This window comes from Penicillium samsonianum (genome assembly GCF_028829775.1).
Source record: "Penicillium samsonianum strain IBT 33392 chromosome Unknown utg000003l_segment0_segment0, whole genome shotgun sequence".
In the NCBI taxonomy this organism is placed as follows: Eukaryota; Fungi; Ascomycota; class Eurotiomycetes; order Eurotiales; family Aspergillaceae; genus Penicillium; species Penicillium samsonianum.
This window is the reverse complement of record NW_026643261.1, coordinates 4,541,914-4,566,844: the sequence shown is the minus strand read 5'-3', so window position 1 is coordinate 4,566,844 and position 24,931 is coordinate 4,541,914. Positions and strand designations below refer to the sequence as shown.

Here is a 24,931-nt window from a genome sequence, read left to right as displayed (position 1 = left end):
CTATCCTCCAAACTGAAGCAACAGAAACCCCAAGTATACTATACAATATCCGTGTTCCTTTCATTGACTTAAGCTACAAAAGATTACCGCCAAAATGTGCGTACAGACCTATGACGTGTGGACGATGTGCAACTGCATTCATTTCGGACGAGTTGAACGTTGTGAAGAGTTTGGTGTGCCATTTTTCCAACGAGAACGCTGTACAGGACGTGTTTTGCGAGCTCTCAATATTGGCATCATTGGTATTCCTGAAGATCGGCTTCATCAAAAGGCGGGAATGTGCTCGGAGTGCTCGGAGAAGTTATATCGAGAGATGTGGGCGCTTCATTGGGAATGGACGTCTCGTCAGAGTGAAGAGTGGGCGGCGAAGCAGGAAAGCGAGAATGATTAGAGCCGCAAATACAAATTGAAAGTTAAGACGTTGTTTTCTTGGCTAAATCAAACCTCGATTACTATGTTTCTAAACAATTTTACAAAATGAGTTGATTATGACTGTTCAACGTAGTTCTGAATGTGGAGTACCCGATGGTTCGTCATAAAGGCTCCCTCTTTGCAGCAGATGGGCTCTGTGGATTCCGAAACACATTGTTTGGATCAACTTGCTCTTTGATCTGCTGCAGTCGGGGGAGGTTGGTGCCCCAGTATGCCTCGGCGGCGTTAGGCATGAGAGGATCAACATAACCCGGGTAGGCAGTGTAGGGAAGCTCGTCATTGGTGACAACCTTATTAAGCCCATCAAGGAATTTGATCTGGGCTTGGGAGATGGGTCCCAAGAGATTGATTGTGTAGGACTGTAGCCAGATGAGGACGTCACGATGGACGTAAGATGTAGCATCAGTTGGGATGTCGTTGGTGTAACCTCCCTGAAAATCGAACAACAGGAACCAACCCAAAGTACCCTTGTCGACGGTCCCAATGTAGTCGAACATTTTGTCGATAGTCTCTGGGGTCATCAGTGTCTGGGGCGTCCAAGAAGTAGATTTTGCGTAGAAACTTGTTGGGATTCCAGCTGTCAACCCCAAAATAAGATCTTCGGCCCAATGGGCGACAAGACCTAGCCAGTCATCAAAAACCAATGCACGGCCATTTGCACCGGGAAACTTGTTGCTAAGGTTCATCTTATCATACTCTTCCTTGGTACCGAAGAAAGTACCGCTGATTGCCATACCGTTCTCAAGCACAGTGAGCGTGGATGCCATCTTTCGAGTCAACTCCGGATCTGACACGAATTCCTGCCAGCTCTTAAATAGGGCCGCACGGTTCTTGAGGGTTCCAAAATCCATGCTGTAGGCATACTGCACGGCAGTACCAGGCTCAGGCTCAGTTCGGACCTTGAACTCCGTGACGATACCGTAGCCGGAGGCAGCACCTTTGATAGCCCAAAAGAGGTCCTGATTTTCCATGTCAGAGGCTCTGACAATGCTCGAGTTTGCAAGAACCACCTCAACCTCCAGTACATGGTCGAGTGCGGTACCAAATTGACGCGAAGTCGGGCCAAGACCACCAATTGTGAAATGTCCCCCCGAACCGACTTGAGGACAAATTCCGTGAGACATAGCTCTTCCTCCGGCGTGGTGCAACTGTCGTGTCACGTCGCTCAGCAAATTCCCAGCTCCAATTGTCGCTTGCCAAGTTGTATTGTCCATAGAGAATTGTCGGAGATGCTTCAAGTCAATCGCAACAGCGCCGTCAGTTCCTCCAAGGCCTATCACATATATTTAACATGTTAGTCTTCAGGTCAGATTCATCTGTATTAGTATAATTTAGAACCTCACCGTAATTGCCATAGCTGTGCCCTCCACTTCTGGCCTGGACTGGATATCCATTCTCTGCAGCACACTTGACTATAGCAGCCACCTGCTGAGAAGAGCTGTGGTCTATGAGCAAGGGACATAAATCATTCTCTTCAAGGACACTCACGTGGGAAAGGCCAATGCTGCTGGAGTAACGGGAATGTTCAGGTTGTAGCGATTCACAATGCGGTCGTAGAACAGATCCCCGGCAAAGGCAAAACTCCAAGGGTCTGTGAGCGCATTCTTGAAGCATGATTTCAATGCCTCATTGGAGGCAGCAAGTGCCACCGATGCGGCCCCCACTGCCAAAAGAAGTAGTCGTAGAAGCATGGTTGGTCTCGGCAAAGTGTGCCCTCGGCCACAGATCATGTGGAAGGTAGATCAGGAAAGGAAGAGAGGAAGGAGCTGACCTCGAGAGAGACACAGAGAGGAAGATCAGGGGGACCCCACGCGTAGTCCAAACAGAATGCTCCAAACGAGAACATCATATCAGATAGGACTGAGTCATTCGGTCTGAAGGTTTGAAGCACTTTCGTTTGCTCATCTCATAGTGATATTATGATCCCATCTGCAAAAGGAGAGAGTACACAATATTTGTGAGTTGTTGGTCTAATTAAAAACCACCAACTGTTCCTAGGTCTAATCGGCATGGTTGGAAACTACATACCTAGCCCTGGGGGTACGTTGAAGATGCAAGGGGTTTGGTTATGTCAGTATCAACAACCGGGCGCCTCGGACTCGCCCACGGGCTCAATGATGGAAGACACACTTCTTATACCCGCATTTTCCACCTACCCTATACAACGATTCGTGCCCAGATAGAAACCAAACCCAAGCCCTTAGTCAAATATTGACCCTCATCAATCAAGATCCATCCTGTACCGTTATTTATGTGCCTAGCAAACTAGATTCGACTTGCGGACTGCATATACAAGCCGAATACCTGCAATATTGGCGGGAATAGCTGAAGCCCACAAAATGTGTTTGGGTTGGAAGTCTAAAATATACCGAAAGAAATACTATGTATCGAGATTACCATGTCCGACGAGTCTGACTCCACGCTCGGGAAAACTCCTGTTTCTCTTTCACCCCCAAGCCAACCCGCTTGACCCGACCCAGACGGGCGAGCGACTCCCCCACACTATCCAGCAGCGCCTTCTCGCTGACCGAGGCCTGTTGTTCTTGCTCGTTATGGTCCAGTGTATCCAGGTAATTCGTATTATATGTCGACTTCCCAGTCAACAGAGAGGGGGCTGTATCAATAGCATTTTGGCTATTTGTAATGCACTCCGCGATCCGCACTCTGATGCAGTGCGTCGGCTTGCTAAGCAGCGTCCACAGCAAGCTCATATAACTCCCGGGGAGGGGGGTCACGATATCCATAGGTGTATAGCGCAGACTGACGGGGAAGATCTTGGTCTTGGGAGGTACGCTGAGAAGGGAGTTGCTCAAGGTCAAGATGCCGCGACCGTTGGTGGTGGTACATTCTGGGAACAAGACAATCGGCCTGTTGGGGTACTGCTCGACCAGGGTCGAGACATCCACCATCCGGGCACCAGGTGCCGGCTGCGTGGCGGGGAAAGCGAAAGCTCGCAGAATGGCCTGGAGCAGAGAGATGCGCTCGACCTGGCGAGTGTTGGGATAGGACGCTGTGAAGATCGGGTCGAAGATAGCTGCTAGGTACACGGCATCAATGGGTGATGTGAAGGACGAGGCGATAACCGAGCCGGGCTGTGGCAGACGCGCTTGCTGTTGCTTCAAAGACCTGTGTAGGAACAGTTAGTTATCAGCGGAACAGGATATAGTTCCGATGGTGCAGCACGAACCCTTTGCGCACTCCGTCCACTTGGAGATCAATCCACCAGATGCTGGGAACTCCAAGGATACACCATAGAGCAGCCTTTTTGCCCAGCGATCCGAGAGGAAGCCATTGTAAGATCAAAAAATAGCTAAGAGTGACAAAGATGAAGAGCGGGAGGCGGAAGCAGAAGAGGAAGATACGAAGGGGCGCTTGGAGGCCGAGTGGTTCAACGGGGATTGGGAGGAAGGGCGCAATGCCCGAGCCTAGGAGATGTCAGTATAACTGTCTTGGAGGGGCTGCTTATCACAGCGGAATCTCACCTCGATCCCGGAACTGAGAGTATCTCTCCATCTTGAGTTATGACGGTTTTTGGCAGAATGAGCTGTGGTACGGGCTCAATCATCAACGCGCCATGCGCTGAGCAAGTGTAAATTTAGGAATGTGCCGGCAGCACAAGTTGCGACTCAAACTCGGGGCGAGATCTGACAGCGGAATCGGGTCGACAAGCTGATATTCACATGCGAGAAGAGCTGTCACGTGACTTTATGCCTGAGGCATTCATGCATCTTTCCCTGGAGTATAAGAGTTGCGGGCGAGCGTGGTACACATTGATGGATCTCCGATATTAAGTTCTATGCTATTGTTTGAATATTTTCATATATAGGTATATATAATATAATAGATACTAAAAAAAAGAAACGCTCTAAGTGTGCACGGAAGCTATGAGTAGTATACAAGATCTATAGGATCACGCCCTGTTATCCCCGTCATAATCCTCCACCACAAAGTCTGGTGTCGGAGGACTTGGAGGCAATTTAAAGGACCAGATGGCCACGCCGACTAAACAGAAGAGCGTACTGGTCATCATCCACGCGAGACCAATCCAGACCCCACCTAGGCGCAGTCCAATCTGGAAGACAGTCGTGATGGATAAACTCGCAACCACATTTCCCAATGACTGGATAATCTCGATTGCAGTAAACAAGCGAGCAGTCTCATCACGTTCAACCAAAGTGGTAATTATGGAGCGGGCAAGGAAAACGAAGCCTGATCCTGAGGTCTGGATGATCATGCTGGGGATCAGGGTTGCGATCGTTGGGGAGAGGCCTATTCCAAGGGTTCCAACTGTAAGACAGAATATACTGCGCCGCGCGAGCCAAAGGTCTTTTTCGGTTGATGAAAGTCGGGGGTTCAGCACTCGGCTTTTGAGGAAAGGTAGGCCGAAAAGGAACAGCGGGATTGACACAGTCGGGCGAGCAGATACCAGGAAGTTGGACTGTGCCAGTGTCCATGAATAACGTGTCGATATGTATTGGGTCAAAAACCAGGATGAGCCTCGGCTCAGGCGGTAGACCAGGAATGCAGAGAGGAGGAGGAGCACTGGTGTCCGGTTGAGGATGAACTGGTAGGGTCTAAGGTAAAAGCGGTAATTTGCGCGGAACTTTGCCAGAACAGACCGGTGGGAGTACGATTGGATACTCCAAGACGGCGGTTCGTTCTCATGATCGCCATTCATGTCGGGTTCTGCTCGATATGGTTCGGGTTCATGTAAAGAATGCTTTGGTTCGGGGGCGCCATCCGTCAGATCTGACATCTCGACATGAGTTGATTCAGCTTTTCGGGGTGGCAGTGCATGCTTCGTTTCCGGTAGTGCCAAAATGAGCATCATGCCGGCCATTATAATTCCGAAGCCAATCACCAATGGTATCCAAGGATTCAAGGTCATCAGATAAGAACTAAAAGCACTCGAAGCGAAGTCGGCGCCCATCGATACGATGGCAAATTGAAAGAAGATGTCCGCTCTATGACACTCGATTAGCATCTCAAAATCTCATGTCCAAATTGGAGAAGTAGCATACCTTTCTGCCTCACTGGTTACATCGGCCATCATAGTCCAGATAATCGCAAACGACACGACTGGACCACCCCCAAACAACCACGTCAGGGCAGTAAACCAAAGCGCTCGCAGGGGAAAGATATCTGAGAACCACAATATAACGAGCGTAAATATGGAATTCAACGCAAACCCGGGAAGAGACAAAGCGAGTGTAGATTTGCGGCCATGACGGTCTGCCAGCAGACCATAGGGAATCGCCAAAAGAGCGCCTGTAAAATAATCAGATAATGGCCTAGCCCTAGACATTCAAATCAACATACTCAGTGACCCATCAAAGAACATATGGTAGCCCTTCACAGCCGCCAGTTCAGCTTGCACCTCGCCGATCTTGCACATGGCTTCCGGCACTTGTCCATCCGCACCGATCTTAGTCGGGTCCACACCCAGGAAATACTGCCGACAAGCGATAGACTCCATGATCCGGACCATAGGGCCCTCCAGGAAAGCGAAGCCGATTTCAACTGCGAGGACCATGGCGAATAGGGTCGCCTTGAGTCGAAAGCTGATGGCGCTGGCGGAGGCATTGGCCTTCACTGGGCGGCTGCCTATACTGGGCTTGCTATAGGCATGGCGATGGGCTGGGCCGGGGGTGCTCGGATCAGAGGAGTCGAGAAATGGGGCATCCTCGCGGTCCTCGCGGTCGAGAGACTCATGACGTATCGAGGCCATCTTGGCCAGTCATACCGTCAAGTGAGGGTATATATAAAAGAAGGTAGTCCGATCGGGAGGTATAAATGAGGGTCAGTATTAGATCATTGTCAGAATTCAGTTAGAAAAGAGTGTGAGAAATGCTGTCTTACGTGTCTGGAGGCCAAGTTGCCAATCGTCGCAAGCCAATCCGGCACGATGTCTTGGCGGGGCTCATAGTTTCTTCCGTCCAGGGGTTAGTGGTCAACTAGCGGGTGTCCACTAGTTGCTTGCTATTCTTATTCATTACTTTGCATATCAAATTCTTAGTATGTTTTTGATAGATTGTTCAGGAAGAAATAAAGAAAAAACAGTATACTGATACCTAGGTATACCCCTTTATATACAAAAAAAAAAACACCCCTTTTCTTAATTACAGTCATATCCTGCCTCTTCAAACAAGCTTCCTCGAACTTGTACTACCGCCGATAATTCTAGGAGGAATTCATAAAGAATCACCACATTCGTCAGTACATGACCAAGAGTTGCGATTGGGGCATCCTTGGTCTCTTCTGAGCCCGATGTTCCCTCCTCGGCAGATGGAGACTGTGGATCCGCGGGTGCAGGCGGAAACGGCGTGGCAAGGCGCTGGCGAAGAGCCTCAGCGGCCACCGCCCGGGCATTCAAAGACCCGCGCGAGTCAGAAGGAACAGAAGATCCATCCCGATCCCGACTAGAAAACATAGGGGGCGAATTGACCGAGTACGGAGACCGGCCACGGGAAGCTAGGGTAGAGGCATCCGGTGAACCAGGGTATGACGGATGCGAGCGATTCGTTGAGGATGCTGGATGCTCCGAGGGCTCTCGTGATCGGTCCGGCGTCTGTGGGCGATCTTCCTGGTGCAAGAGTTCTCGTCGGGCAGCGACCAATACGTCGAAGTCGGGGAGTTCTCGTTGCCATTGTCGGACCTGGTTCACGAGCTGTTGGAGCGCTAATGTCAATGTCGGAGCAGCTGTAGCAGGCCAAGTTGGTGCCTGGTATGCCCGACGAACGTCGTCAAATCCATCTTCGGTTCCTTCAGAGGGTGGGGCCTCGTACTGGTTGGGATCAACCAACACCCACCCGTCCAAGGAGAAGAGATGTGAGGAGGCCAGGCTCATGAACACACCTGTTAATGCTAGGTTGACAATGACACTGTTGGTAAAGAAAGATTCCAGGCACCCGAAAAGGGCCTGCACTATTGGATCGTCTTGCTGGAGCTGTAATGGTAGGGGTAGGGTCTCTTCATCTTCCTCCATCGAAGAGACGGGCAGACACAAGCGGGATTCAAGCACACATGTCGCATCTGCAACATAGTTGTCATACGACTCATTCAGCGTGGGGTCATCGACGAGGGACGTTCCCATGACCAAAAGTTGCTCTAGCTCGGCATTCAAAGCGCCAACGGGGCGCTGATTTGCAGGCTGAGTAGGAATGGTATGGATCAGCGCCCGTGCGAATAGATGATGTCTTTGAAGAACGGTGTTCAGAAGGCGTAATGTAGCTAACACCGTCTGGCAGTTCGATGACTGGAGTCCCAGCAGGGCCAAATCGCGAAGATTGAATAGTGACGGTGATGGTTGAGCCGCTTCAGAGGCCAACGCAGCTAGCACATTGAGTGATTTCCGTCGGCTTGCGGACATGTCCAGTTGCTCCTCGGGTTGAGGGGAGGACGCTAGTAAGAAATGTAAGATTCGATGAACCAATTCGCCTTGATCGATCGAGTCGAGGATGCGGCACATGTAGGTCAGCACCGCTGCTGTGGAGCCACCAGCTACATCTGATGATTCTAACAAAGAGGGGTACCTGTAATAGTCAGAGATATGTCCACTCTAGAGGGACGAGTGTATACTCACAAAAGTTGCTCCAGAAACAGGACCTGGAAATGGTCTAGTAAGGTGTCGTTCACTTCGGCAGATTTGCAATGGTCGATTGTATCCTGCCAAAACAACAGATAAGACATGAATGCATCCATTGTTTGACCTAAGGTTGGCTGCAAAGCGGTCTCTTGTTTGGCATGATCAGATAAAACAACAATGTGAGGGACATTATCGTCCTCGGCGGTAGGAGTAAAAGACAAGCTGTGTTTGATGAGTATACTGTCCCACAACGATCAAAGAACCAAACTTACTGTCCCAGCTGGCTATAGAGTGCGCCCAGTCCAGTAGCCATAAGCGTAGCCAGGTCACTCTCAATCAGCCATTTCTCTAGATTTTTGGACCGCGATGCGGTTTCAATGAGGTAGAGCAACCCCGTTCGAGCAAAGTCGCCAGCACGTCCTTCATGATGAACGTAGTCCACCAGCAGATAGAACAGAGGGAACTCGTCCTTCCGCGTAGCTCCTGCAAACTCCGTCCCACTTGGGGCTTGGGAATCGCTATCCTGGGCGATGGGTGTTACCCGAGGCACAAACCACGCGGGCAGGATACCAGGCTGCAGACGAATGTTGTTTGCAATACCAAATAGCAATTCAACGAGTCGGCCCTCGATCTCATCCGAGGTCTTCTCGGCACGGCGGACGAGATCGACCATAGCGCGGGCGAACAGTCGGTTGTCCACAACCCCATCCACCTCCGCATCAATCAGCGTGTCGAAGAATACCGTGGCTGATCGGATGACTCCTTCATCGTGGAAGGATAGGGCGAGCTTGGTCACTGTCACAAAGACCTGGGAAGATGCTGCATAGGCGACACAGGGGTGCGGTGCGGGTCCGCGGGCTTCCTCGCTCAGAATCGAGTTGAGTCGTTCAACGTACGTCCGCGCGTGCGCAACCGATTGTTCGCCAGAAGGTACATTTGTTGAGCGCCATATTTGCTATCAATTGGGTTAGTTTGTGGTCTCGTGGAAGCGGACATAGTCGGTACCTGGAGGGCATTGCAGGCGCGCTTAAAGGCAGTCAGCCGTTCCGTGGGCGAGGTGGCCTTGGAGGATTTGTTGGACAGCGCGCGCGAGCCGCCGATAAGACGAGACCACTATATTCTATTAGTAGAGATTCATAGAGAAGTAAGGGGCACGTACAAAGTCCATTCTGTGAGGACAGCATGATCTCACAGAGTGAAAGTGACGGGGGGTCGAGGATGAGTGGAGACGGTGTTTATCGCGCTGATCGCCGCTTTACAGCTACGGACCATCAACTTCTAAGCATATACTACATGTACATTCGAGATTTACACAGTTACAACTCATGCACATTCAAGTTCCAACAAAGAAAGATACCAGTCCGGGTCCTGTTCGTTGAATAAAAAGACCGTGCGCGTATGAGGGCTCGAGTCATTCGAGCCCGAAAAACCAAAGATATTCACAGATAAATACGCTCCCAGATCTCCCTCCCACTATTTAAACGCCTAAAAGATAAAAAAAACCCCCATGAATTTATGCGCCTGATACCCCATCCCATCTAGCACGTCGTCAAATCATTTACGGGTCAATCTCAATCACTCTCATCCTTTGGTCGCCGCCCGCCACGCTTACGGCGACCCTCATTCTGATCGCTCCCGTCATCTTCGTGTTTCCGGCTAGCGGGTTGATCCGGAACCTTAGCGATGATGTCGGCCAAGAAGTCAAGCACTTCATCCTTGACGACAGCCTGTTTGAGATGCGAGGCTGTGACGCGCTTTGAATTGCGATCCTTTGCTTCTTGTGCCGCCTTAGTGACGAGAGAGATCATGAAGAGTTCGAGAGCCTTGGCTACAAAAAGGTGTCCGGTCAGTATCTCTTGCAAATCATAGGGAATACGCGCGAAGGGAAGCGCAGAGGGCGTACGTACACACAGCAATCGGCGTCACTTGAGCAACCTTGCCGACATCCTCGTCGGCCTGCATGATGCGCTTGATGCGCGCCACGGGAAATTTGGTCTTTACTTCAATCCCCGCACTTGGAGGCGCCGGTGGCATCTCTTCGTCCATCTCCGGCGCAACGGCGAGGACTGGCGCCATTGCGATCGGCTCTGGGATTGGTTGGATTGCTTCGGGCATGGGTTGAATTGCTTCGGGCATGGGTTGAATTGCCTCGGGCAGAGGTTCGGGGATGGGGGCGTGGTCGGACTGAGCAAGACGGCTTGAACGACGGGCCATGTCCAAGTCTGGCTGATATGGTGGAACGTACTGCTGAGACACGCGACTTGGATTTGGGCGTTGGTACGGTTGGTATGAGTTGAAGAAGGGCGGTGCGTAAGAGGTAATTGGACTTGCAAGCGCGTGTTGTTGAAGAGGAGGGAGAGAGAGATCAGGAGAGCGAGGCCGATAATTGTCCTCTGTCATGGTCAAGAAAAAAAATTTAAAAAAAAATATTATAGTGGAATCGCGAAAAAGTAGGTGGCCCAAGCTCCCTGGAGAGGGAGAATCCACGACCGACTCGGGCGCCGCTGTCCTTTTTAAATTCCGTCGTGGTTTTTTTTGTAATGTTTTTTACCGGGTCTGACTGTTTTGGTCTGTTTTTTTACGAAAATCAACATTTTTTGCCCTTTCTCATCTTCCTCTCTTTGTTATATCTCACTCTTCACCTTTTCAATTTTTATTTCTTTGTTTTATTTTCTATTTGACCCTTTTTTCTCCTTGTTCGCCTATGTTCGCCTTGTACTCTCCAGGGCTCCACCCTCTTCTCCTTGTCATATATTCAATTTCTCAATATATTGAATTGTCCATATATCGTAGGTGACCTCTCTCCTTTATCCCCCCCTCTAGGCACCCGTAGAATACCAAATACCCGATGACGATAAATCCAAAAACGTCGAGTGGAAACAGATGAAACCATCAGCGTATCGCTGTTCTTCTGTGAACGCCCAAAATAACTTGATCTAATCTGAGGGTCTCATCACATAATACACCTTGTTTGGGTGCTCCACGTCATCTCTTAATTCCAGTCTTTTACTTCTCTCTGACATGTACTCCGTAACTTCGGCGAAATAGTTTTTCCGACCAAATTCAAAGCATCAACCTCTACACTTCTTACCGGACATTGAAGTCATGTCACTGAAGCTCTTTGTCTAGTCAGGGTCATCGAATTTCTCCAGCCATCTCCAGCCATGGCGGTGGCGGATGTGCCCGGTCTCATGGACATTGCCAGGTATGGAGTACTTGCATGCCGATCAAAAATTCGCAATGCTAACCTTGGAATGATTCTGCAGTACCCTGGCCCAAGATGAGATCCCCTTCAAGCTACGATGTGCCATGTGCAATAAGCTGGCGGTGAACGCATTTCGTCTCCCCTGTTGTGACCAGTCCATCTGTGAGACCTGTATGTTGGAACCAATGTTTCGCACCTGTCGCAAATGGTAGCTAATCTGATCTCTGTTCTAGGCCAAGCTTCCCTGTCTGACACATGTCCCGTCTGTACACATACCCCGGTCTCTCCCGATCTCTGCAAACCCAACAAGGCTCTGCGGACCACTCTCAAGGCTTTCCTGCGCACCGAAGAGAAGAAGCGGGAAAAGGACCGCCAATCTGCGGCGCCTCCAACGCCATCCAATATCCCACCTGCGGATACAAAAATACCTATCCAGGATGCAGCTCCCGATCAAAATGGGGCTGAGCTAGTGACAGCGGTGGAGACCAAGGCACCTCTCCCTCCGGATTCTACGGAGCCTACAGAGTCAAAGTCTCAAGAGCCAGGACTAGACACACCGGCCCTGGACACAACTGGAGAGAGCATTCCAGAGGCAGGCGCCCCGGTATCGGCAGATCATCCAGCTCAGGTAATTTCATACTGCTATCACATACTTTATTTTTTCTTAACTGACCCTGTGCATAGCCCGAGGCAACTGGTGATCAACTCAACGGTACCGAACCGGCCCTTGAGTCCACGACTGAAGATGCCGCAGTCAGCGAAACCCCACTAAATGGAGAACCCGCTCCCCCTCCTGAGGAGGTTCCTGGGGAATCCGGTACCAACTCGATGACCCCAAACATGGCCGGAAACTTCCCCGCGATGGGCTGGAACGGAAACGGCATGAATCCTTTCATGGCTGGCATGTTCAATTACCCGAACACGATGGGTAAGTTTAATGTTACCAAAGTCTGCTGTTTTAACCTCGCTAATCTCCCTTCACAGGTATGCCCATGGGGATGGACCCGATGGCAAATCAGGGGATGTACGGAATGAACATGACTGGCATGGGCATGAACACTGGGATGAACTACAACGGGGGCATGTATGGATCCTTAGGATGGGACGCATCCCAACAGAACAACAATATGTGGCAAGGCGGCCAAAATAAATTCAATCCAAATGCTTTCGCAAATGGCACGGGTCCTCCTTATGGAGGTGCATTTGGCGGGTCTAATATGTCTGCTTACCCTTCTCACTCAGACTATCAGTCCGGTTACTACGGTGGTTATGGCCGTGGTGGATACCGAGGTCGCGGCCGTGGCCAGTTTCATGGCTCCGGTCGAGGTGGCTTTGGACCCATGCAAGGTCATTACCGTCAGGGTGCTAACTCAGGCTATCCCAACCAGAACCCAAGCATGGCTAATGGTCTCAATGGTACTCCAGTGGATGCTCAAGGTAATATCCAAACAAATGAAGCTGCTCCAGAATCAGGTGAAACTGGACCCGATGTGCCGGGTAATCCAGACGATATCCCAACAGACACCACAGACCAACCCCAAGGAATTCCCACAATTGACAGCCTTGATAATCCTGTACCAACTGGCCCTGGATACGGTCATATGAGTAATGGGTATGGCCAGTACAGGTATGGCCGATATGGACAAGAACGCGGGCCAGGTGTCGAAGGCGCTCCAGCTGCTCCGCGTGCCATGCGGCAGGGGCTACCCAACACCAGTGTGCTGCGACAACGTGGTTTCCAGATTCAGGGCCGAGCCAGTATTTCTTGGTGAGATCTTACTCTTTTGTCTGTTCTTTTGTCTTGGCGATATAAATTCTAACTTACCAGTAGTGAACCCACTGAGGACAATCGCACAAGGGCCACATCCAACGCCCTGTCCCAACGTGCGCAGTCTCGATCCCAATCTCCCTCTCAAATTCCAGCTTCTCGCCCCCGTTCACCATCTGTTCACGGTACTGAAGACGACCGTGACAGTCGGCGTGGTGCAGAAACCAAACGCCTAGATCGGGTTGATGAGCTACAATCCGACGCCCGTCACTCTCGCTCTCCATCCCGCACATCTTCTCGTCCGTCCTCGCGACGCCGACATCACGACAGTGATCGGGAGCGAGATAGAAGAACCAATCACCGTTCACAACGCTCCCGTCGTCATCGCAGTCGTAGCCGCAGCTCAAGTCGACACGGCGATGCCCGTCCCTCTGGTCGCCTAGGAAAGATCGCAGAGAAAGATGGATCAAATGGCAGGACCAAAGCGTCCTCCGAGGCCCCAGAGTCGCGCGATCTAGCAAGCCGAATCAGCAGCACCTACCGCTCCACCAAGGACAGAGGGAGCCGCCGCGAAGATGACAGATCACGCGAACAGGACCGAGATCTCCGACGCCGAGATCGTGACCGAGACCGCGACCGCGACCGTCGTGTCAGAGACCGTGATTCCGATCGCGAACGTCGGCGTGATGGCGACCGCGATAAAGACAGGACTTCGGAGCGCGACCGAGATCGACCAAGGGAGCGTGATCGTGATCGCAAGCGCTCTCGCCGCGATCGATCCCCGTCTATCGCCAACGGTGACCATCCCCAAGCCCGCCGTGTGAAACGTGGCGATGAGGACCGTAGTCGGGACACGAACGGAGCCTCAACCAAGAGGGCCGAACCCGATAAAGACCCTTACACTCTTGAACGCGAAGCACGCAATAAGGAGCGCCTTGAGCGCGAGCAGCAGCACCGTGAGAAGGCCAAGTCTGGCCGCCGCCGCGATAGCCGGCAGGACCGTGTGGTGGCGGGCCGTCGCATCAACTACAAGTACGAAGATGAACTCTGAGCTTGGAGTTTGATTTTTTCCCTTCCGTACAAAATCATGGGACACGGCGTCAAGGGTTGCTCTTTCAGTTTCTTGCATGTTGTTATTTTCCTTGAGCTGGTATGTGAGCCTGCTCGACAGTAGATATGGGATTTGTGTAGGCTATTTGAAATGGCTTCTTATGAATAGATAAAATGGAACTCCAAATGATGAAAATTAATTCTCCATTCTAATGTTTGCCTTGCTACGATAATTCCTTGCTTGATAAAGAAAGCAATAAAAATAAAACACTCGTTGCTAACATGATCTGTCACTACTATATATCATCGCGTTATGGATTGCTCACTCCCAAATTACCAAAATCTTAATAGAACCGAGTACCGTTGATGAAGAGCAGGGGCTTTCAAACCATCTAGCAACATATTAAACATATTAATACCCGCTACCCTTGAATATTATTAGCTTACCGTTGGTTATGTATTAACCCCAAGCCCTCAAGGTCACCATTGAGGGCGAGGACGGTAGTGTAAGGAACCATCACAGGAATGAATAGAATGAACATAATGAATACAATCTAAATTTGAGCTTAAGCTTACTCTAGGATTGATTAGTTTACTTGGTTGAATCTTTTAGAGCTACTAAAGAGCTCGCGAGGACCTGTATCCTAAGATTAAACGTACTATGTAGCAAACTGCTTGAATGATTGCCGTATGATTCCTGTAGGAAATATATTGGTCTAGCCATGTCATATTGTATATATTTGCGTATAATAGCCTTTCTCAAGGTGTCTTAGTAAAGTTTGCTGTCTTTTTTCCTCTACTCGGAGTAGTTCTCAGCCAAAATCCATGATGGGGACCATACACTGCCATAGACGAGTAGCTTAGAGGACTAGCTATGTACTCTAGCTATTGAATGAACATATTATCAAATTTTGATTTCAATGGGCAAATGTATTGACAATTCCGCTAAAAAAAAAAACAAAAAACTTATCCACACACTGCACCGCCTCATATACGTCAAACACCGTATGATTCCAATCCGGAGCATAATCTTCCAACAATGAATGTACCTAGATAATATTTGACCAACCTAGCAGTCTCCAGAGACTGAAATTAGGACTAGATTATTTAGTTCAGCTTGCTCTTCAATGCCTCAATCTCAGCAGTCAGTGTTTGCATTTGCTGCGCCTGAGATGCAATCGTCTTCGTCTGTTCGGCAATCAGGTTCTTAATCTCTTCGATGTCGTTCTTGGGGACGGAGGTGATGGGCGAAGGGGTCTCGCTAGTGGGTGAGGGGACAGTAGAGGACTAGGACAGTTAGTAGCTGACACAACCTGACAATTGTGAATGCGGAGCGGGGAACTTACAACTAGGGTGGGTTGAGGCTTTGTGTCGACCTGCTTTACCTCGGCTTGCTTTGTCTCAACCTCCTTCGGCCTCAACGGGCTGCTGACACGGGGCGAAGCAGACTCGGCAGCGGCAGGGCGAGTGGGACGCTCAACCGGCTTGGGAATTTCCTCGAAGCTCGAGTCGTCATCGTCTGACACGGTAGCCTCCTCTTCACCATCGGCAAACTTGTTCACCATGGCGGCCATTGAAGCACCCTGTTCCTTCATCGAGGGGGCGGGGCGCGCAGCGGGAGTAGGTTCAGGGACGGGCTCGGGGGCAGCCTTCGGGGAAGCAGGCTCAGGGGTCTTGGGGGTCTCAGCGGCTTTGGGTGCCTCGGCGGGCTTGGATGCAGGGGCATCCATGGAGCCAGTCGGCTTTTCTTCCACTCCTGACACCTCCTTAATACCCTCGCCATCGAATAGGCTGGCCATGGAAATCTTGGGAGGAAGTGCCTCCTTGCCACCCAGCCATTCGGACGAAGACATGGCGGGGGTCACTCCGGCGGCGGGCGGGTAGATGTCGTCCTGGAAGTTTTCGGACCGACGGGGGACGATGAATGAGACGGGTTCGATGTATTGATCGTTGACGGTCTTGTAGGCGCGAGCGACTTCGTTCTCGTGCATGTTCACGCCACGCTTGGGCATGAAAGCAACTCCTCGCTGGGGGTCGGCAGACTTGTGCTCAGAGAGGAACTCGAACTTGTCGTTCTCAAGCTCGAAGTATCGGATATTGCCGTCACTGCTGGTTATTAGAATTGCGAAAGCAGAAAAGTTCAATCTGGACACTCACCCTCGTCCAGCCAAGTATAGCATGTTAGTTCCATCATCCCAGAAAGGCATGCACACGCCAGAAATGGAGTCCAAGGTCTTGAAACCGTTGATGGGTTCCCGCACGGCACGGATATCCCAGAGCGCCAGCTGGCGGTCACTCATCTTGGAGAAACCGGTAGTCGCAATGCGATCACGCTCTCCCAGCCACACAGCTCGGCTATTCTTGGCACCGGTGTGGCCATTGGTCTCGTGAGCCGGACGTTCCTGTCGCACATCCCAGATGCGGAGCTTCTTGTCACGCGAGGTAGTGACCAACAAGGAGCCGTTGGCACTCCACGACTGCGACTGCACAATATCGCCAATGTTCAGCGTGAGCTTCGGTGCGCCAGCTTCGATATCCCAGATCTTCACGGTATAATCGCCCGAGGCCGTTGCCAGCACGTTTTCTGCCGCGGGGTTGAAGAGCACGTGGCCAATCTTCCTGCAGGGAGGGGTAAGCATAAGGCGATGACGGGGTTGGTTAAGGATTCGTACTTAGGATGACCACTCAATTTGCCAATAGGCGCGAGATCCTTGATGTCGTCGGCATCGGCCTCAGGCCGAACGGTGAAGTTCTCCGGAACCCGCCAGAGGAAAACCTGGAATCGGTCAGTCGCAATGCTAATAGCTGTTGTTTGTTCGCACTATACCTTGCCGTCATCAGATCCAGAGGCAATCAGGTCGTCATTGAAAGGGTTCCTGCAGGGTTTCAGTGAGCTGGCGGCACGGGGGTTCTATATTCGAATTCCTTACCAGTCGGTGTCCAAAACGACCGCAGTGTGGCCTCGACACAATGGGATGCGCTCAGGGAGCTTGCCTCGTTCCTCAAGAGGAATAATCGCAAAAGCTCCGCCACCACCTGCTTCCCAATTGACCGCAATGTGTTTCGGGTTGACCTAGATGCACCGTAAGACCGGGTTCGCCAGTGAAACGTCAGGGGTGGTGCGGAAGGCAAAACACACACCTTAAGAAGGTTGGTATCCCAGGCGTTTCGGGAGACTCGAAGGTTATCGTAACATTGATCCTGCGAAAGTCAGAATAGGAGATCGGGGGTATGGGAGGTAGCCTTTACCTTTCTCGTCGATCGCCCGAAGACGTGGCCTGTAAGGGTCAGCGGGGGAGGCGCATTTTGGATTATAGACGTAACTCACGATATTTGGAGGAACGAACAAAACGCCCGGACATGATTACCAAGTGTTCAAACGAAGACGTAGGGCAAACAAAAAAAAGTAGAGCAAGGAAAAAGGAGTAGGTGAAAGAGACGTTGGAGAAGCTCAAGCAACGGGGCTACTGGGGCCGATGTTTCGGGAATTCGAGTGGAGGCAAAGGCCCCACGAATTGCGAACTAATTTCGGAACAGGTTCAAAGGGAGTCAACAAAGAAAAGGATTGGATGTTCTATGGCATTGTACAATCTGATCTTTCTGTGTGTTTTTCTTTCATTTTGACCATTGAAGCCTTTCATGTTTGGTCTTGAGATGATCACGTGCTGTTTTCAAATACTTTTCCTTTGAAATACGAATACGGCACAGTTGATGCTATTGCCGGATATGGACTAGCGTCAGACGCCTGCCTGAGTCAGCAATTCTTTGTTTACTTTGCATTTCGTCCCTCCAGAAACCAGTTTGCGCTCATTTGATGCTCATACATCCAAGGTTACTGCCCAGACCATCCATTGGTATGTCCTATACCTGCTTGTTTCATCCCAACTCGCTGACTTCAAGTCCCAGCGGCCAACACAGACAGTGGCTGGACGTGAGCTCCTACTTCTCGCCCGGATACTCTATTCGCCGGTAACCTGGCGGTCAACAAATCCCAATATGGAGGGTGAAAACATAGTACATACCCCCACTTCGAGTTTCTGTTACATGAGAGTATATGGGAACATAACTGACCATCTTCAGACCAGAACCAGGTCGTCTACTCGGACGCGCCTACCACAGGCTGGCCTACGTGAGGCCAGCTCCGCGACGACCAATTCGCGCTCCGGCATCATGGCGCCAGGTACAATAGCAAACAAGGCTATGAGCATGTCGCGTATGGAAGACCCTGAATCACTGGCGCAACATGAACTGACAGCGCCGGAAGCAACCCGTCCGAAAACCGCAAACTTGGAAACGAAGAGACCTGGATCCGTCACCCGACAACCTAGTACCACGACCAGGGCACATACCCGGGGAAACTCGTACTCATCTTCAACCATGTCCCGGCCGACCGCGCCTGGGTCTCGCGCAGCCAACGGCTCCTTTTCCTCAACTGTCGGCCCCGGCACGCGCCCAGCAACGGCCATGTCCCGGCATCAATCGTCCTTCAACGGCCGCAGACCCGTCGGCGCATCGATTCCGCGCGCAGCGAGCGCCTTGGATACCCATATGGAAGATGTCTCTCCCAGTGTGCTAGGAAAACGAAAGGGTATGCCACAATTTCCCTTATCTCCCAGTCGTATCCCTTCCTGCCCCGTTGGAACCGTGTCCCCCGGATTGGATGAAGGTTGGAATGTGGTTGGTGAATTGGCAGCGCTCTCTGTCTCTGAGAAACCTGTCTCTTTTCCAAATCTTTCCAACTTAGCAACTATCCCCGTGTTGCCCAGTACCCCATTTCGGAATGTTTCCACTGTTACCACCCCAAAGTCACCCGGACATGTGCAGTCCTCTGCGTCTTCTTATTTTACCGCCCCTATTGCACCTCCCAGAAGCCCATCACATTCCCAGCGGCGCATTGTCAAGAAATCCTCCCACCCCGCGTTTTTGACCAAAGGTTCTTCGATCAGAAATTTTGACAATATTACAGGCCCGGAATGGGATCAAGCTTCTCGCGAAAAGAGCATGGAGGGATTAATGCAGACTTTTATGGCCCAGGTAAATCAACAAGGTCAAGCAAGCTCTGGTCTCAAGGACTCGATTGATATCTACAAGTCCAGAAGTAAGTTGAGTTGGATGAAGGCTATGTTGAAACGAATCTAATATTTTCGTCCAGTCAACGAGCTCGAAACCTCTCGGGATGAGTTGAAAGAACTTAACATTACCCAGCGCGTGGAATTAGATTCGCTGCGAAACCAGTTACGTACGGCAGAACAGGCGCTTAAAGAGGACAAGCGAGACCATGAAATCGCTATGGATGATCTTTACCAGCGCCAACGTATTGAATTGGATTCACTCCAACAACAAAGCAGGAGAGAAGTTGGCACAATCACTGACAGACATCAAGAGGAGGTTCGCGACCTGAAACGACGATTTGATCGCGAGATTGAAGACGAGAAAGCAGCACGAGTAAGCGCGCTCGGCAAGCTGACTTCCCAATCTACACTTGATATCCAGAAGTTTCAAATTGAATTGGAAAGGAAGGAGCGTGAAATTACGACATTGCATGATGGGCTACAGACCCTGAAGGCGGAACTCGATCGGGAACGACGAACTGTGCAGGAACTCAAACTCAACCTGGATACCACAAGCAGCAACAGCGTTACGCTAGAGTCATCAATTCGTGCTCTTAAGGCACGCATTGAGTTCCTTGAAAGTGGACGAGAGGAACAGTCTAAATCCTTTGAGCGGTGCAACCAGGAGATGATGGATGCATTTGCCGAGACGGAGGCGATAAAGGAGAAGCTGCGCAGGGAAGAGACACTCCGACGTAAACTTCATAACCAAGTGCAAGAGCTCAAAGGCAACATCCGCGTGTTCTGCCGAGTTCGCCCTTCGCTCAACAGTGAACCTGCCTCCGATATCGCTCTCATGCAGTATCCTGATGAAAGCGACGATGGAAAGGAGATTAATATCCTTGGCCCCGAAGAGAAAACCAGTCTTGGAACAGTTAACCGGAAAAACAACACTTTCTCGTTTGATCGTGTATTCAATCCGTCCACCCAGAACGCCGAGGTTTTTGATGAGATTAGCCAGCTTGTTCAGAGCGCCTTGGATGGCTACAATGTTTGCATTTTCTGTTATGGTCAAACTGGTAGTGGCAAGACGCACACAATGTCATCGGCCGACGGCATGATTCCTCGTGCTGTTCACCAGATTTACGAGACCGCGCAAGGTCTGGAAGAGAAGGGTTGGCGGTACTCGATGGCCGGCAACTTTGTCGAAGTTTACAACGAAAACCTCAATGATCTCTTGGGAAACCCCGATGAATTGGATAAGAAGAAGCATGAGATCCGCCATGACATGCAGCGTGGCAAGACTACTATTACCGATATTACAACTGTCAACTTGGACTCTCCCGAGATGGTTGAGTCTATGCTTAAGAATGCGGATGCCAACCGCTCAGTAGCAGCGACCAAGGCCAACCAGCGCTCATCGCGGTCCCATTCTGTCTTCATTCTCAAGCTCACCGGCCAGAACCACATCACTGGCGAACGCAGCGAAGGAACGTTGAACCTCGTTGACTTGGCAGGAAGCGAACGTCTGAGCCACAGTGGGGCGACCGGCGAACGTTTGAAAGAGACACAAAACATCAACCGTAGCCTCAGCTCTCTGGGCGATGTGATTTCAGCTCTCGGCCAAGGTAAAGAGGGAGGCCACATCCCATACCGGAACAGCAAGGTAAGTTTCTTTTGCACTTATTTTTTTTTCGCTAGGTACTAACTTGCTCTCCAGCTCACCTACCTCCTCCAGTTCTCCTTGGGTGGAAACTCCAAGACTCTCATGTTTGTTATGGTCAGCCCGCTCCAGGCGCACATGTCGGAGACCTTGACCAGCTTGAAGTTCGCCACCAAAGTACACAACACCCACATTGGCACCGCAAAGCGACAGGCGCGTGTTCGTGACGCCTGATTATGATGATACCTCTTTTCCTTTCTTGAATATATTTTGTTGATTTTCTCTAAGTGGGTAGGGGTCTTTGACGATCCTGTCCTCTACCCCGGCGTCTTGGTCGGGTTCTTGATGTTTTTGCTCCTTTGCCAAAGCCTTTGGAGATATCCGATTCCTGTCTCAGCGTGTGATTTACTGTATGGACAATGATACATTTGGTTCAATCAATGCACAGTAGCAGGCTCTCAACGTTTTATTTGTTTGGTATACATTGCCAGAGATATGCTAGTCTTCCTTTTCAATGAATTCACGGATATCCAATATGGTCTGTTCCCTTTTCTCAATCCAGGGGAAATGCCCGCATTCGCCGTAGGTAATCAGTCGGGCATTTTGGATATCATTTGCTGTCCGTTCCGCAATCCCTACTCCACAGATCATATCCTCGCGGCCGCATATGATAAGTGTTTCTGCCTGTACATCACCAAGCCTCTCCACCATTTGCATTGGATTCATCAATTCCTTGTCACATCGACCCTGGGCTTGGTAGCACCAAACCGACAACTTGCGATCGCCAATATCACGCACTAGCTCTGGCACGTACTGCTGCGGATCAAAGAAGTACAAAGGCCACATGGCTCGCACCGACTCTGTTAATTCCTCGTCGGATCCAGTCTGCCGATCTAGCACACTGTCCCAAGCATCCTGGTATCGAGGATCTATGCGCGTCGCTTCAAGCAGCAACAACCTCTTATCCTGAAAACCTACTAGCTGGTGATCAAGGAGAACGAGCTTGCCAACACGACAGGGATACATCTCTGCATACCCTAGCGCAATCGCTCCGCCGTTAGAGTGGCCCAGTAAGACCGGGTATCGCTCCAGATGCAGGTGCTGTCGGAGATCCTCCAAGTCGGAGGCAAGATCGGGCATACTACTCATCTGGGATGCCGGTGGTCGGGATGATCCGTCCGTTCCACGAGAATGGAAGAAGATGACAGTATAGTCCCTGGTATTTGCGGTACTGGTGTGGTCTTCTGGTCTCCATAGCTCTTGCAGTCCATTTTCAAGATATTCAGACCCTAATCCCCAGCCAGGACATTGAACAACAATTAGATTGTGTGGATCTTCGTTTTCGGTGGATGATCGATGCACGACATATTCAAATATCAACTCTTTTGACGGAACACTGAAGGTGTGGATTTCTGAGTAGAATATTTTTGACATTTGGAAAGAGTTTGAGAAGCAGCATCAGTATCTGACAGTTATTTTAGGTTGAACATACAATGCAATTTTATTGCTTCAACATCAAACGGTGACGTCATTCGGAATAATACGGCTACATAATGTTGTAAAAGCAGAAGTATGCTGGAATCAGTAATGGAATTTCCAGCTAGAGTTGGCCAAAGTATCTGTCCACCTTCTGTTTTACCTGTTGGGCCTTCCCTTGAATAGCAGTGGCGTCCAAAGTCCCCTCCTCACAGATATAAGCATCTATGAGTTCAGCTGGAACCCATTCGAAGTAGATATTCTTAACTTCGACTGCGTAGTTGGTGTTGTCTCGATCAGCCTCAATTCCCTCAGCAAGAATCTTAACTCCTTTAAGGCCGCCGTCCACCCAGCAACACACCAGCTCTTTAGGATCATTCTCTTCGTGGCTATGATCACTCTCGGCGCCAGGCTCGGCCACCTTCTCCAGCTCACTGAGAACCAAGACTTTGGTGGTAGGACAGACATGTTTGGCACTCAGAACAGCTGGCAAAGATCCAGTTTTATTGCTCACTGAGCCTGAATCCGAGATCCTGTCTGCCCCAAGCAGGACGAAATCCACTTCCTTGCTAGCGAGAGCGGCGGATGCATCGGTGTGTACAGATAGTTTCAGATGTCGATCGGAAGATGAGTGAAATCTTGACTGAAAGGAAGAGAGGATGGAAGATGCCATATTGACTCCTTCGCAAAGCGGACGAGATTCTAGTATCCTAAGGTCCAGATTAGGAATTGGAAGGGACGCGAAGGCCTCCAGGATGCTATCCCGGATGGTAGAGCTCGCCGAGAGAGTGAGGATAACGAGAGAGGGCGTAGGCTTCGAGCTTGTTGTAGACAGGAAGTTACATTCAAGATAGTTCGCAAAGGAGCGTTTGATACGCCTGGGCATGTCTTTGCGCTTGTCCAAATGGTGGTCGAGCAAAGCCAATAAGCGTTCCCATTTGACCTTGGAGTCGAGGGTCTCGTGTATGATCTCTTCCATGTCGGTGAGCAATCCGAGAAATGCATTCAAGGTAGCTGCCCCCATGCTTTCTCGTCCATTTTTCCACAGATGCCATGCAGACATGCGAGCAGTTTCCCACCACTTTGTGTCAATATCCTCGCCTATCTGCGCAATAACATCCCGGAAGGCCCTCAGCGCAATCGAGGTGAGCTCGTGCGATCCACTCTGGTGATCTGCCTTCAGTTCTCCCAGGCCTGCTGTGAGTGCCTTGCTAGCGCCCTCGTTCATGCCACCCTCGAACCACACTCTTCGCAGGCTTTCTTTCAGACGTGGTACGCCACCGAATTTCTCATCATCTTGTATTCTCTCTGGACTATACCACTCCCAGCTTTCATGCTCCCAGTCGATTTGAATACCTTCCTCCCCGCGAACACCTTCACGGGAGACTTTGAGTCGGAATAGGAATGGGAAAATGGTCCACTGCCGACCGACAGAAGGATCACTGAAGGTGAATGGTTTTCCTTCCCGCCAAAGATCAACATCTCGTGGGGTGAGAGTAGTCTCCTCTTTCAACTCGCGCCATGCTGCTGCTACTGGTGTTTCATGGCTCTCTATACTGCCTGATATGGGAGCGAGGTGGTGCCTTGAGAAATCAGTTATTCTGGGCGCGACAGTTGATAGTAAAGCGGGGCGTTTGGATACATACTGATATGTGTTGACTTTCTCACTCCGCCGAAATAGAGCAACTTTGGTTTCTCCTGCATCTGAGCAGATGAAAGAGGACACTACTGATCTCTGCTTGAGCTCGGGGTTGCTCTGGTTCATCTTGCTCCTGTTGGAAGTCAAAAGTCTTCATCTACGATAAAGATAAGCTGAAGGTTTCGGCCCCGGGGGATATCCGCAACACCGTCACCACCACATCATCGCATTGACAAACTGCCCTGGACGAATTATTTGCTCCAGGATTTTCAAGATACGAAACTTGTCTTACTTCCTTTTTGACAAGCTCTAATTCGCCACCAAATACTAGTGACGTCATCGTTGGTACGTAGATCCAACGAATATCAAAGTGATCCAAAGCTTCGAGATGCCCCTTCAAGATGCCCCTTCAAGATGCCCACTCTCACAGGGTCATGTATTTGTCGGAATATCGAATACGACCTGAAGCTCGCGTCGATTGATGATGCGAGAACATCTCTCTGCCATTGCCGTAACTGCAAGGTATACAATTTAAATTGAACGAGGATGTCATTTTACTAATGGTGAAATAATTGAACAGAAAGCCTTTGGAACTAATTATGGCCTGACAGCCAAAGTCCCAAAGGAGACATTCAATCTCACCAAAGGAATACCAAAAGAGCATGTTGCAGATAACGGATCTGGAGCTATGATTCATCGTGAATTTTGTGACAATTGTGGTAGCTTCATCCTAGAATATGGGGTATGTGAGCTCTATTCAATAGGTACGGAGGTTTTCTGACAAAAAAATTAGGATGCTGCCAAAGACCATTTTCGCTACATCTGTGTCGGATCCTTAGACGACCCGGAAGCATTACCCCCCAAGGGGGAGTTCTTCTGCAAGGATCGGGCGAGCTGGATGCCGGATATTCCGAGTGAGTTTAGTATGCTGATCTCCTGGCTCTTTTTAACTCTGACAAATATATGTAGATGTATTCCACAAGCAGACGGTAAATGAGTAAGGAGTAATGAAATAGATGGATGCTTCCTCGGGGTTTCAAATATCTCGCCTGTCTATACATA

At 50.3% G+C, this 24,931-nt stretch overlaps 12 protein-coding genes across 12 annotated transcripts; 4 read left to right on the top strand and 8 right to left on the bottom strand.

Annotated features, from left to right (window-relative positions):
- Positions 1-94: 94 nt before the first annotated feature.
- On the top strand, positions 95-391 carry N7471_005353 (uncharacterized protein; the record flags this gene model as incomplete). Its single annotated transcript, XM_057278072.1, has 1 exon — positions 95-391. The coding sequence occupies one exon, from the start codon at positions 95-97 to the stop codon at positions 389-391; it is 297 nt and encodes a 98-aa protein (XP_057137682.1).
- A 142-nt stretch (positions 392-533) lies between these two features.
- N7471_005352 (FAD-binding oxidoreductase) lies at positions 534-2,123 on the bottom strand (the record flags this gene model as incomplete). Its single annotated transcript, XM_057278071.1, has 3 exons — positions 534-1,705; positions 1,776-1,870; positions 1,921-2,123. 3 exons carry the CDS (start codon positions 2,121-2,123, stop codon positions 534-536), a joined length of 1,470 nt encoding a protein of 489 aa, XP_057137681.1.
- A 702-nt stretch (positions 2,124-2,825) lies between these two features.
- On the bottom strand, positions 2,826-3,945 carry N7471_005351 (lysophosphatidic acid acyltransferase LOA1; the record flags this gene model as incomplete). The annotated part of the gene is made up of 3 exons (XM_057278070.1): positions 2,826-3,558; positions 3,620-3,857; positions 3,915-3,945. The coding sequence occupies 3 exons, from the start codon at positions 3,943-3,945 to the stop codon at positions 2,826-2,828; spliced, it is 1,002 nt and encodes a 333-aa protein (XP_057137680.1).
- Positions 3,946-4,342: 397 nt separating this feature from the next.
- N7471_005350 (putative MFS transporter) lies at positions 4,343-6,160 on the bottom strand (the record flags this gene model as incomplete). Its single annotated transcript, XM_057278069.1, has 3 exons — positions 4,343-5,396; positions 5,454-5,700; positions 5,752-6,160. The coding sequence occupies 3 exons, from the start codon at positions 6,158-6,160 to the stop codon at positions 4,343-4,345; spliced, it is 1,710 nt and encodes a 569-aa protein (XP_057137679.1).
- Positions 6,161-6,547: 387 nt separating this feature from the next.
- N7471_005349 (uncharacterized protein) lies at positions 6,548-9,185 on the bottom strand (the record flags this gene model as incomplete). The annotated part of the gene is made up of 5 exons (XM_057278068.1): positions 6,548-7,964; positions 8,015-8,239; positions 8,290-8,972; positions 9,023-9,130; positions 9,177-9,185. 5 exons carry the CDS (start codon positions 9,183-9,185, stop codon positions 6,548-6,550), a joined length of 2,442 nt encoding a protein of 813 aa, XP_057137678.1.
- A 403-nt stretch (positions 9,186-9,588) lies between these two features.
- nctA (negative cofactor 2 transcription regulator complex subunit BUR6) lies at positions 9,589-10,417 on the bottom strand (the record flags this gene model as incomplete). Its single annotated transcript, XM_057278067.1, has 2 exons — positions 9,589-9,845; positions 9,925-10,417. 2 exons carry the CDS (start codon positions 10,415-10,417, stop codon positions 9,589-9,591), a joined length of 750 nt encoding a protein of 249 aa, XP_057137677.1.
- Positions 10,418-11,181: 764 nt separating this feature from the next.
- Positions 11,182-14,041, top strand: N7471_005347 (RING finger protein; the record flags this gene model as incomplete). Its single annotated transcript, XM_057278066.1, has 6 exons — positions 11,182-11,222; positions 11,284-11,393; positions 11,456-11,850; positions 11,907-12,150; positions 12,207-12,990; positions 13,054-14,041. 6 exons carry the CDS (start codon positions 11,182-11,184, stop codon positions 14,039-14,041), a joined length of 2,562 nt encoding a protein of 853 aa, XP_057137676.1.
- Positions 14,042-15,147: 1,106 nt separating this feature from the next.
- N7471_005346 (coronin) lies at positions 15,148-17,402 on the bottom strand (the record flags this gene model as incomplete). The annotated part of the gene is made up of 9 exons (XM_057278065.1): positions 15,148-15,327; positions 15,387-16,146; positions 16,198-16,659; positions 16,713-16,816; positions 16,868-16,916; positions 16,971-17,113; positions 17,182-17,241; positions 17,290-17,318; positions 17,369-17,402. The coding sequence occupies 9 exons, from the start codon at positions 17,400-17,402 to the stop codon at positions 15,148-15,150; spliced, it is 1,821 nt and encodes a 606-aa protein (XP_057137675.1).
- Positions 17,403-18,036: 634 nt separating this feature from the next.
- N7471_005345 (putative kinesin family protein (KlpA)) lies at positions 18,037-20,988 on the top strand (the record flags this gene model as incomplete). The annotated part of the gene is made up of 4 exons (XM_057278064.1): positions 18,037-18,054; positions 18,121-19,138; positions 19,193-20,757; positions 20,812-20,988. The coding sequence occupies 4 exons, from the start codon at positions 18,037-18,039 to the stop codon at positions 20,986-20,988; spliced, it is 2,778 nt and encodes a 925-aa protein (XP_057137674.1).
- Positions 20,989-21,252: 264 nt separating this feature from the next.
- Positions 21,253-22,188, bottom strand: N7471_005344 (alpha/beta fold hydrolase; the record flags this gene model as incomplete). Its single annotated transcript, XM_057278063.1, has 1 exon — positions 21,253-22,188. One exon carries the CDS (start codon positions 22,186-22,188, stop codon positions 21,253-21,255), a length of 936 nt encoding a protein of 311 aa, XP_057137673.1.
- A 166-nt stretch (positions 22,189-22,354) lies between these two features.
- Positions 22,355-23,995, bottom strand: N7471_005343 (translation initiation factor eIF-2B subunit family protein; the record flags this gene model as incomplete). The annotated part of the gene is made up of 2 exons (XM_057278062.1): positions 22,355-23,813; positions 23,877-23,995. 2 exons carry the CDS (start codon positions 23,993-23,995, stop codon positions 22,355-22,357), a joined length of 1,578 nt encoding a protein of 525 aa, XP_057137672.1.
- A 288-nt stretch (positions 23,996-24,283) lies between these two features.
- N7471_005342 (GFA family protein) lies at positions 24,284-24,870 on the top strand (the record flags this gene model as incomplete). The annotated part of the gene is made up of 4 exons (XM_057278061.1): positions 24,284-24,391; positions 24,450-24,611; positions 24,663-24,783; positions 24,839-24,870. The coding sequence occupies 4 exons, from the start codon at positions 24,284-24,286 to the stop codon at positions 24,868-24,870; spliced, it is 423 nt and encodes a 140-aa protein (XP_057137671.1).
- Between the last annotated feature and the right edge of the window lie 61 nt (positions 24,871-24,931).